Here is a 12271-nt window from a genome sequence, read left to right as displayed (position 1 = left end):
AGAATCAGGGAACAGTTGGATTGTAAGAGCCCTCACAATCCCTCCCCCCCAGCTCCAATCTCTCCATGGGCAGGGACATCTCCTACTGCCCAGTTGCCTGCAGCCCCATCTATGGCCTTGGGCGCTGCCAGGGTTGGGCACCCAGATCTCTGGGCAGCAATGTCAGGGCTGCACCACCCACTGAGGAAAGGATTTCCTCCTTACATCTAATCTAAATGTCCCCTTTGTTGGGTTAAAACCATTGTCCCATGCCAAGGATTCAGCTCTTTTCTCAGGAGAGAGTCACTAGGAAAGTTTCCTCAGGCTGTTTTTATCCCCATATCCAGTGAGTGTCAGGGATAAAGCAGCAGGGCAGGCAAGCTGAAACAACGGGGGAGATTTAGATTAGATATTCGGAGGAAATTCTTTACTCAGAAGGCAGCAAAGCCCTAACACTGCTGTCTAGAACTGTGGGTGTCCCATCCCTGGAGGTACCCAAGGCAATGGATGAGGCTGTGGGCTGCCTAAGCCGATGAGGAGCACCCAGCCCACAGCAGGTCTTCGAGTTCTCTTCCATCCCAAGCTATTTTATGTTTCTGTGATTCAGTTAGAATAAGTGTCTTGGGACATCCCGTTGGTGGCACTCTTCTCTGAGTCCTTTAGTTTGAAGGGAGAGTCTGTGTGTTGTGATATGTATGTCATGGTGGTACCTCAAAGTCAGTGAAATCATGGCTGAGGGGGAAAAGTGCTTTGAAATGTTATTTGGATGTTGTTTATCGCAGAAGGTTATATGAAGCTGTAAAATGGTGAACTCTGCCAAGAGATTAAGGCTGTGCTTTGAGTGATGGCAGCATTTCATCTGGGATAGGCCAGTACTGTACAGCGCAGGGTAAAGGGATGTCAAACCTCTTAAACAAGAGTGAGAACATCTTTTGGAAGCATGAGAGAAGATGGACTGGAATCAAGCTGTGTGGATGGGAACTAACAAAGACTGACTGGATGAGGACAACTTCAGCAGAAGCTTTGTTCTTTAGTGAGGGGTCAGGTGGAGAAAGTGGGCTGCAAATAGGAGAGCATTGAAGTATACCAGTAACTTCATCTCCAAAGGTGTGAGGGAGAAGCTTGTGCTCCTAGCAGGTGCCTGGCTATGGTAGAAGGGGTGCAGGGTGCTTTGTGGAGTGAAGGAAGCTGGTGTTAGTCACCAGGACGTGGGCTCAGGCTGCTGTCTGTCAGCCTCGTGCAAAAGGCAGGGGAGCATAGATTGGAGTAGAATAACAGAAACAGGAGCAGTTGATTAAACCTGGAAAAAAATGCTTTTAAGTGGTGTCTGAATTTCCATACAGAGATCTGGGCTGTGAAAAGACCACAGGCTGACCCTGTGAGGGATGCTGCCCTCCGTGTGAGAGCTTGGGAGGGCCAGATGTGTGCTGCACAGCTCCTGATGGCATCGAGTGCTCCATTTGGAGGTTAAAAATATCCTACAATTCCTACAGGAGATCTCCTTTGCCTTGATGCATGAAATCAGATAACTGAGAGAAATAATGGAAACGGCAGCTGTAAAAGACTGAGATAAAATGTTTGGGTGTTTATGGACCTGAAAGGCATCTAAAGGACAGGTAGTTCTCTCCTTTAAAACATAGTTTTAAAATGTTTCTTTTACACTGTGTTCTTAACAGTATATTTGAATGGATACAGTGCAGTTGACTTAGTTACAATCTGAACTAATTCTAACAAATCTCCATGAAATGCATTTTTTCCTTCTAATGTGGATTAAGGAAAAGCTAAGCTCCGTATGTAAGTAATGGCATGGCCTTGAGGCTAATCAAAAAAGTGGCATTTAGGGATTAATGAGAAAGAAGCAGTGCTGAATGTTGTGTTGTAAAGCATGAGTTCACTCAGTTCTGTTGTGAGAGTCTTGGGATTACGCAGGAGTGTGCAGAATGTTACATGTGGTACATATAAAACTAGATTTAATACTGGCTATTTAATTATGCCACTTAAAATGGGACTAACCAAGTTTCAATGTATTTCAGAGCAGTTTTGTGGACTGTAAGCTTTGTCAGCAAGCTAATTCTTTCCATAAAGCAGTGCACACCTGATGGCACTGTAAACAAATCCCCTGTTTAATGAAGTCTTCATAGCTCACTAATAAACATAAAGACTTCCAATGTTGGTGTTCAGGTCCAGGGGAAGGAAAATGAGTTTGCAGTTGGTGTTGCTGCTGGTGTTGGCTCCTGCCAGATGTTTCCTGGAGGCAGTTGTCCCTGTGGTAGTGATAAAAGGCAGGACTCCATTTCCTGCAGCATCAGGTGAGCTGCGTTCTGCTGGAATCGGTTGGGTGATGGAGGCAGTGCTGTCTGCTGGGGATTGGCTACAAAGGGCTGCTGTGCTGTGGGATGCATCTCCCATGTCAGTGTTGTTGCTGGACATCCACTCTCATGATAATCTTGATTAGGAAAATAAGGAAATTAAAGGCTGCCCAAACTTAATGAGGTGCAGATCCAGCGCCTGTGATACTTCTTGCTTCTCTTATCCTTGATGGATAAACAAATGCATTTCAATTCAGCATCTGCAAGGTTGATTCTAATTGATTTTTATGATGGGTATCTGTGGGGTATTTCTCCAGTTGAGTAATGTTTGTGTTGGCAGAGTGCTTCTTGGTCACAATGCTGTAAGCTATGTAATGCCTCCCATCTTTCCAATCTTTGGAAGGTTTTTGAATGCTTCATGTCAGAGAGGGAAGCGGCCGTGGAGGGATGTTGGTCTTCTGTTGTTTTATAACACTGTCAGTCTTTTCTTTTTTCCTTTCAAAATCTTTCAGAAGAGTCTGTTGTTGTGGGTGGGGATCAAAGCTTCACATGTCCTTCCCTCAGTGGCAGCTGGGTGCAGTTAGAATCATAGAGTCATAGAATCACCAAGGTTGGAAAAGACATAAAAGATCATCCAGTCCAACCGTTGCCCCATTCCCAACAGCTCCCACTAAACCACGTCCCTCAACACAACATCCAGCCTTTCCTTGAACACCCCCAGGCTCGGTGCCTCCACCACCTCCCTGGGCATCCATTGCAGTGCCTGACCACCCTTTCCAAAAAGTAATACTTCCTCATGTCCAGCCTGAATCTCCCCTGCCGTAGCTTGAAGCCATTCCCTCTGCTCCTATCACTGATGACACGAGAGCAGAGGCCGACCCCCAGCTCACTACAGCCTCCCTTCAGGAAGTTATAGAGAGCAATGAGGTCTCCCCTGAGCCTCCTCTTCTCCAGGCTGAACATTCCCAGCTCCTTCAGCCTCTCCTCATATGGCCTGTGTTCCAGACCCCTCACCAGCTTTGTTGCCCTCCTTTGAACACGTTCCAGGCCCTCAATATCTTTCTTGCAGTGAGGGGCCCAAAACTGGACACAGCACTCGAGGTGCAGCCTCACCAGTGCTGAATACAGGGGAACAATCACCTCTCTGCTCCTGCTTGCAACACTGTTTCTGATGCAAGCCAGGATGCCATTGGCCTTCTTGGCCACCTGGGCACACTGTGGGCTCACTTTCAGCCGAGCATCCATCAATACCCCCAGGTCCATTTCCTCTACGCAGTATATACAGTTTATACACAGTCACACTGTGGTCACGCAGCCCTGGTTGCTCTGTGGGCTCAGCGCTTTGTCTCCTGTCACCTTTTCTTCTCCCCTCCTGTTGATCTCATCCTACGTTATGGTTGGTTTTGGACAGCAGTGCCCAAAACTGGAAACTGATTGGACTCTTTCACACACCTGTGGACTGGAAGGATTATTTCATGTATAGGAATGAAGTTACCATCCACAAATGCACACCTCAGTGGATTGTTTCTTTGTTTTTAATGGCTCTACTCAGGTTGCTTTCATAGAATCATCAGAGAACGGCCTGGGTTGCAGAGGAGCACAGCGCTCATCCAGCTCCAAGCCCTGCTGTGTGCAGGTCGCCAACCAGCAGCCCAGGCTGCCCAGAGCCACATCCAGCCTGGCCTTGAATGCCTGCAGGGATGGATGGGGCATCCACAGCCTCCTTGGGCAACCTGTGCCACTGCCTCACCACCCTCTGGCTGAAAAGAGGTTTAGCTACCCAAGGAGGATGTGATCAGCTATTCTTTGACAAGTGTGTGACTTTCAGCAGTGGCAAATCTAGAAGGCTCTACTGAAGTGATCCTTTAAAAATCAAACTCTTATAGGGAACAAAAGTAATTAAAATTAGAGAAAGATTTGTTTGCTATCATCTTTTATTTATAAATCTATTTTGTTTCTGGGCACTGATGAATTTCTTAACTTGAAAGCAGGGCCATTAATTAGAATGTATTTAAACTCAATATCCAGCAGTGCTGGCAAGCTGGTTGTTCTACCGATAAATGCTTTGCTTCTTGTGCACTGTTCCTCTCGTTGGAATGTTGGGTACATTTTGTTTTTTGTATTAATTCTATCTTTTTCATCAGCCAGGCAGGCCGTGCTCATGTGACTGCATGGGGTGCTTGAAAGAAGGGAGTGCAGTAAGTGAGACTGCAAGTAGGATAAAAGACCTGAATGCAGCCCTGAGGTTTCTCAGGCGTCAGCCATCCTTGGCATAAAGGCAAGTTGCAAGGGTAGGATGCTTCCTTCAAAGCATTGTTTTCAGGTATCAGCTTGGTGAGGAAACCTTTGTCACAAGTACAGAGGAATTCTCAGCCCGAATACCTTCTTAAACTCTTTGACAGAAAAGATGTAATGTTGTGGATGCCCCATGCCTGGAGGCTGGCTGGATGTGGCTCTGGACAGCCTGGTCTGGTGGTTGGCAACCCTGCAGATAGCAGGGGGTTGAAATTAGATGATTATTGTGGTCCTTTTCAACCCAGGCCATTCTGTCATTCTATAAATGTTTTGCTTGTAATAAAATATCACCCGTTACTGCATCCAAACAGGTGAGAACAGACTTGTCATATTGCACTACGATCACTTCCTTGTGTTTCTTTACTGAGAAGTCTCCTTCAAGCAGTTCAGCTGGCCAGAAGTGGCTGTGCTTGTCCCTGGGGCTGAGCTCAGCTCTGTTCTGCTCTGTGCATCTCAGCTGTGTGTGCATCTGTGGGCTCCTCCACACCTCTGGCAGTGTATCAGCAAAGCAATGCATGGGGAAATGCAAATCAGCGCAGTGAAGCAGCAGGGATATTGAATCCTTGATTAGCACAGAACACTGGTATAAATATTGAAGCAAAAACACAGGACTGCGTGGTTAAAATGGCTGCTGCAGCGTAGTTTCGCTGGGCTCTTGTAGCACAAGATGTATGCTGGCATTCTGTAGGATTTCACAACACATTGCACTGATTTCTGCTACCTCTGTCCTCTGAGTTGCAGCCTGCTCATCTGCAGACACGTGTGTGCTCTTCCAGCAGCACCCTTCCTGCTGGCACTGTGCTCTCCTGCCTCTGAGTGCTCTCTGCCCATATTGCTCAACTCAACAGAACTGTCTTATCCAAACCGGAATCTGTCTGCATCTCTTTGGTCTAAGTGGTGCCTGAAAACCAGCAAGAAGAACCTGAAGTTCATTTTTAAGGGCCTACATAACAGAGCAAATGTAAACTTGTCATAGCATCATAGAATGGCCCAGGTTGGAAGGGAGCTCAAGGATCACGAAGCTCCAACCCCCCACCAATGCAGGGCCACCAACCTCCCCATCTCACAGCAGCCCAGGCTGCCCAGGGCCCCATCCAACCTGGCCTTGAACACCTCCAGGGATGGACGGGGCATCACAGCCTCTCTGGGCAGCTGTTCCAGCACCTCACCACTCTCTCTCTAAACAACTTCCCCCTGACATCCAACCTCCAGCTGCCCTCCCTCAACTCCAAACCATTTCCCCTTGTCCTGCTGCCATCTCCCCTTTCACAGAGCTGACTTTGAGAGCTGATGCTTTCTGCCTCCACCTTACATACTTTTCTTGCCAATTTAATTAGTTTATTTAAAATACTTCTTGTCAGCCATGGCAATTCTTAAATAGATTATATTTGATTTCCTTTGCTCAGGTTTTAAGTACAATGCAAGGATTATAGATACTGATCCATGCATGTGATGTTTTGCAACTGCCTTCGTAGTTGTAAATGATCTCTAAGGAAAAGGAATCTCTAAAAATGGTTCTCTCTGCTTGATACAAGTATTTTTTTATGTTTATTTTTGAAATAGCTGAAGGCAAAGCCCAACTCATTGGTGGGAAATTTGGTGAAATATTTGGGCTCCGGTTGCTCTGGGATGGCTTGCTTTTTGGATCCATTTCCAGTATGCAGTGAAGGGGACAAACAGCACAATGGGATGAGATGAGCTCTAAAGAGAGCCCAGAAGTTCTTTTGTAACTCCAGCTTCACACAGCAGCTGGCTTTGAGTTTCAGACTTCATTGTGGTGAATCCATTTCTGTTTTGGTCTGCTGGATACTTCAAAAAGCAGTAATTAATTCCCATCAGCTTAAATGTTTGGTCGACAAAACACATCTGCAACATCAAGGGGCAAAATCACAGCTGCCTTTTACTTGGACTTGCTTCTAGTTTTGCTTGCATTGATGCAGCACTAAAAAAGCAGCTCTAAATAATGGATGAAAGGTATTAATTCCAAGAAACAACAAAATCACAGTCAGTTTCTCGTAGCTATTTGCTGCTTTGTGTACTTCAGATGCATTCACTAGCTGTCTCATGGGAAAACAGTGCTCTTATTCTTGCCCTCTGTCAGGTTCAGTAGTAAAGTGAAGGTCCCTCGTGTTTCCCATCAGCGTGGATTAGAGGCAAGAACTTTGTTTAAATTGCAACCTGCACGTAGTTACATCAGAGGTGACAGTAGTTCTCAGCTCCCAGGTCCTCTTCACTGCCTACAAACATAAGAGTTTTGGTCTGTATTGTTCCCAGATATTTCATATCTGACCCACAACTCCTAGCACTTCCTCTGAGCTGTTAACTCCTATTAAATGGAATTTGAAGTGTTTGCTAATAACACTAAATCAAGCAATATGATAAGAAGTGGAGTGACATGGTGCCAGGGAACAGCTTGGCTCTGGTTTCATGGGTTGCTCCTACAACCTGTGAGTTGTTCTTCATGGATCTTGTCTTTCTGTCAGCACCTGACTGCCTTCTGCATGAACATTTTAGCAGGAGGTGGTCAATAGACCTTACAGAAGCTTAGCAGTAGACTTTGCACTGGGCTTGGGCTGCCACACGTGGTGCTGGAGGTAACAAATCTCTTGTTTCTGCCCTTGTTTTCTCTGTTTTGTTTTTTCTACCTTGCTCAGGCTTTTTTTACCCAGACAAATCAGAAGGAGCAGTGATGCAGTGGCACAGGCTGCCCAGGGAAGAGCTGGGGTTGCCTTCTCTGGAAGTGTTCAAGAACTGTGGGGATGTGACACTGAGGATGTGGTCAGTGGGCACAGTGGGGTGGATTGGGATTGGGTTTGGGGATCTGAGTGGTCTTTTCCAACCTCAATGATTCTCTGATTTTATGTTCCTACATACAGCAGCTGTGCTGGTGCTCCTGGAAGGCCTGCTAGTTCCAGGAGGAGATGCATGCATCAGGTCAGCCTAAAAGGCCTGAAAATGACATCAGTGTTATGAGAATGACATCCAGGTTATCTGATATCAGAGAGGTGGGGAACAAATGTGCTAAAGAGTAATTGAAATAAAGTGATTTACCTTCTTTCTCCAGTCCTCTGCTCTGCATCGCTCCTGGCATAGTGTTTAACCAGATAAGGCTTTTACTGTATGCTGTTTTCCAATCTTAGTTGTGTATTTCTTGGAATCCTCTTCAATTTTGTCCTCAATGATTGATTCCAACCACAGGTATGTTATTCCAGGCATGCTGGCGTGCATGTCTTGTGCAGTAATAATATGGTCTGTGCTCCAGATTGAAGGTTATCCCTGAGGTTTCCTGAGATGGTGCTTTGCAGAACCATCTGCCCCTGTTAATGCAGTTTCTTTGTTCCCAGGTGTGGGACTTCACCTTGTTAGGTCTGTGCTTTCACAGAATTGTAGGGGTTGGAAGGGACCTCCACAGCTCATCGTGTCCAACCCCCCTGCCAAAGCAGGTTCCCTACACCAGGTCACACAGGTAGGCATCCAGGCAGGTCTTGAACATCTGCAGAGAAGGAGACTCCACCACCTCCCTGGGCAGCTTTGTTCTTCATCCCTCAGAAATGGAGGTGACACCCTTTGTTTCTGTGTAAATGGAGTTCCTGTGTGTTACTCTGCAAACCTGGGGGTGTTTTGCTGTTGGCCAAATGAGACTTGCTTTGGGAATTCTTCATGTTCAGCCTAGGAACTAACACTTGCAAACTTTCTCATCTCACAATGGAGGGACGGTTACAGGGACTTCCTGCTGTTAACCAGACGTGTGGATCACACTGGAAGGAGCATAGCCACCTGGATAAGGATATCTGCCCATCACATCAAATTATTGAGGACAGTCAGATCTTAAACCAGCAATAATGTGCTGTAGGGAAGTCTGACTGCACTGAAATGTGGGATTTTTAAAGGGTGATGAAACTTGTTGTTGTTAACTGCTATAGAAAAACAGGAGATGGGAAATTATCCAAGCTGTGGGCTGTTTGCTCCATCTCCAGCAAGAAGCAGAAATGGTCCAGAGAGCTTGATGGGGGCTGGGGTGGCATCCAGGCAAGGGGAAAACGAGTAAAGCAAGACTCTCAGCTGGAAAAGCACGTGGTCAAACAGGAAAAATGTGATAGGGGTTTGTACAGTCATTAGTATTGTAGTGAACAGGCAAAGACACTCATAGCGTGGGATTAAAAGCAAACAAAGTACTGCTTTTGTGCTGAAAGCCTAATGAACTTGTGGCACTGTTGTCACAGGTGCTGTGGAAGTAGATCTGGCTGGAAGTGACTGGAATTTTATGCCCCAAACTCATGGGATCTGTCCTCCATGAGTGCAGCACAGTGCTGAGGATGCGGCCTCTGGAGATGGGTGAAAATTTGGAGGCATGTCATACCCTGCTCCCTCCTTAAACCTTTCCAGGGCACTCTTGCTGCCACGTTACAGCATGGATGGAGCTTTACCTTCTCTCATCACACCAGTTCTTATGGTCCTCCATGATAAACCATTGGAACTCAGGTACCTTAGAATCACTGAATCGTTAAGGTTGGAAGAGAACTCCAAGGTCCTCAAGGCCCCCACCACCACCATGCCCTCTGGCCACATCCTTCAGTGCCACTCCTGCGTGGTTCCTCACCACCCCCAGGGGCTGTGACTCCCCCACCTCCCTGGTGGCAGCTGTGCCAGTGCATTATTGCTGTTGGGAGGAGAATCTTTCTCTACTATCCAACCTTGAAGCTCATATCAATCATCTGAGTTGACTGCGTTTCATGCCAAGTCTTTGCATATGAAGTTTATCATTAGTTATTGTTTTGGAAGGAGATTAAACTGAGGCAGTAGAAGAGATTTTCTGAGTTTACATGTGTATGTGTGTGACATCTCTTATTGAACTGAAGTTTGACAAGAAGAATACCGAAGTCTGGAAACCCCCAGAAGTGAATTTTGAATATTCAGGGGGTGGTTGTTTTATGTTATTCTAGAAATATCATGGGGAAATAGTTGTATTTTTACAGAGCTGAAAAGGTGCTTTGTGTGCTTATTTCTCTTTCTTTAGGAAGCCAAGAATTCAGGGGAAGCTTCCTTCAATAGAAGAGATTTTATTCTGTGAAGGTCTTTCACCCCCACACCCAAGCCTGATTTCCATATTGTGTGCTGATTGCCTCCCCCAGAAGAGCTTCAATGCAGAAAGGCTGTTAAAATGGTGCACTGTTACTCATCCTGTGTACTGGGCTTGAATCTAGCTTGATTATGTCACTGCCAAAATTAAGCACTACTCTTTTAGCCTTAGCAAATGGGTATATTCACTGAGCTGAGGAAACAGATTTCACATCCACTGAGTCATTGGGAAAATTCTTATTGCAGAGCCTTTCTTTAGTGCTGGGGGTACAAGGAGAGGGCACAGCTGCACCTTTAATGGAAGCAAAGAATAAATTGGTTCGTCAGCTGGGCACCTTTGAGAGTCCTGGGTTGTGTAATGTCCACAGAACGCATCTTCTGTGTTCACCCAATAATTCATTTAGGGGAGTTGCATCTCCAACCTGAAAGCCTGAAATCGGTGCTGCTAATGTGAGGCATCGTTCGTTTGTTGCTGGGTTTTGTGATGTACTTGTCAACAAACTGTGGCAGAAATTAGTCTTGGTTGTAAAGAGGGGTTGAGTCTCTGTGTGAGGAATAAAGATTGTGATCTGCGTTTTGGAAATGTGTTATTGGGAGACCCAGGCTTTGTTTTAGTAGCCATGGTCCCCAGATCTCACCATTGCAAGTCCTAGTCATGGCTTACAGTCATAGTTATAGGTCATTAAGGTTGGAAAATGACAACACACCCCACCATAAGTTAATGTAATTATATAGTATTGGACTTGGTGATCCTTATGGGTCCCTCCAACTTGGCTTATTTTGTGATTAACCTGGGAATAAGTGTCTGCTGAAGCCTGGAAGCCCATTCTTCCAAGGAAGTCTTATCAGCATCTGATGTGCAGTCTTGTCATTATGGTCCTTAACTTTAAAAAGTTTTTCTCAGCTTGGAGAAGACAAGGCTGCAGGGAGACCTGATGGTGGCCTTCAGTGCTTGAAGGGAGTGGATAAACAGGAGGGGGAACGGCTGTGTGTGAGGGTGGGTGGTGACAGGACAAGGGGAATGGCTTGAAAGTGAGCCAGGGGAGGTTTGGGTTGGATGTGAGGAGGAAGTTTTGGAGGCAGAGGGTGGTGAGGCAGTGGCACAGGTTGCCCAAGGAGGCTGTGGATGCCCCATCCATCCCTGCAGGCATTGGAGGCCAGGCTGGATGTGGCTCTGGGCAGCCTGGGCTGCTGGTTGGCGACCTGCACACAGCAGGGCTTGGAGCTGGATGAGCGCTGTGCTCCTTTGCAACCCAGGCCTTTCTATCATTCTATGGTTTTTACAGATCCTGCTTTTTTAGGACAGTTTGACTCTGAATGATATTTCTTCTGAAATTTGAGGGAGTTTGTGGGAAAGTTCCCAGCGAGTTCCCAAGTCTCCCAACAAGACTAATTTGACTTTTAATAAGATGCTTCATTCTTAGGTCCCATGCTAGATTGGTAGCATCCTGTAGCATAGCTGACACTTTACATTTCAAAGCCGTGGTGTCAAGGTGACTTCTGAGGAGGGCATTCCCTTTTTTTTAACAATGATTCATGGGCTGAATCATATTTTGGATGGCTTCCTGCTCTCCCAGTCATGTCAGCACCATATTGCTCCCATCAGGACTAGAGAAGAACCATTTCATGCAGTCAGACGGCTGCTGACTTTCACAGGGTTTGATCTGTAGCTGTTGCAAATTGAGAGATGGTTCTGTGGTAGGATCTTTAAATATTTGCCCTGCTCCTTTTTACTTTTCCCTCGATGTTGGTGTGTGTAGTCTTAATTGCTATTGCTTGGTCTTCCTTGGTATTGCTTTGTGATGAAGTATTCTCATTCTGTCTCCATTAGTCTTCACGTTCATTCTTCTGATCTCCTCAATAGGAGCCATGATTAAAAAAGACATTTCCTCACTGACTTCAAAATCCATGATCTTGTAAGGGAATTTCACTTGCATATCATTCCAGTCCCAAATTGCTGTGTAACACTGGTATATTCTCCTCAATGTATGCCAATTGCAACAGAAGACTCATTATAATACCTCTTAACTATGGAGTTGTTTTTTCTTTCAGCCCTGGAAGAAAACGTGACTTCTCCCCAGTGCTCTGGAGCCAGTACTTTGAGTCTATGGAGGACGTTGTGGTGGAAAATGAAACTGGCAAGGATATATCCTTTTATTCAGATTAAGGCTCTTCTGTTCTCAGTGACTTTGGCAGCATTACGTGTCTGAGTTTATTGGGGTTCCTTTCAGCTTTTCAAGTATTTTTTCTCATCTCACCTTCTGTTTTTTTTCCCCCCTGTTTGTATGGATCAGCAATCAAAGCATTCCAAGACACATAGCAAGGCAGGTTCATGGGATTGATTCTTTTGCAGCAGTAATCAGTGATTTCAGTAAGTACTTCCAACTGCTCAGTAAGGCATTTTGCAGGCAAAGAACTCCTTAGTTCACATAGTTGAAACTGTATCAGGAGTTATGTTTATTGATTTGTATTAAGTTTTATTAAGACAGTTAATTGGAAATCATTAAACTGTACATTCAGATTCAGTATCAGCAATACAATACATGAACCTCAACTCTAAAACAAAGTTAATACCTACAGATTTCCAAAGACCCTTCTGCAAGTAAACT

The 12271-nt window shown here is 45.6% G+C and overlaps 1 protein-coding gene across 1 annotated transcript in view; it reads left to right on the top strand.

The window, feature by feature from the left end:
• The window catches only part of PPME1 (protein phosphatase methylesterase 1), a 32105-nt gene that overhangs the window by 557 nt on the left and 19277 nt on the right, over window positions 1-12271 (top strand). Inside the window, exon 2 of the mRNA XM_048942321.1 lies at window positions 11715-11809. Within this exon, the coding sequence (XP_048798278.1) occupies window positions 11715-11809 (95 nt within the window). The remainder of the gene's footprint in view (window positions 1-11714; window positions 11810-12271) is intronic.

Source organism: Lagopus muta, chromosome 1 (assembly GCF_023343835.1).
Source record: "Lagopus muta isolate bLagMut1 chromosome 1, bLagMut1 primary, whole genome shotgun sequence".
NCBI classification, from domain to species: domain Eukaryota; kingdom Metazoa; phylum Chordata; class Aves; order Galliformes; family Phasianidae; genus Lagopus; species Lagopus muta.
The sequence above is the reverse complement of the archived record's forward strand: the minus strand, read 5'-3'. Positions and strand labels throughout refer to the sequence as shown.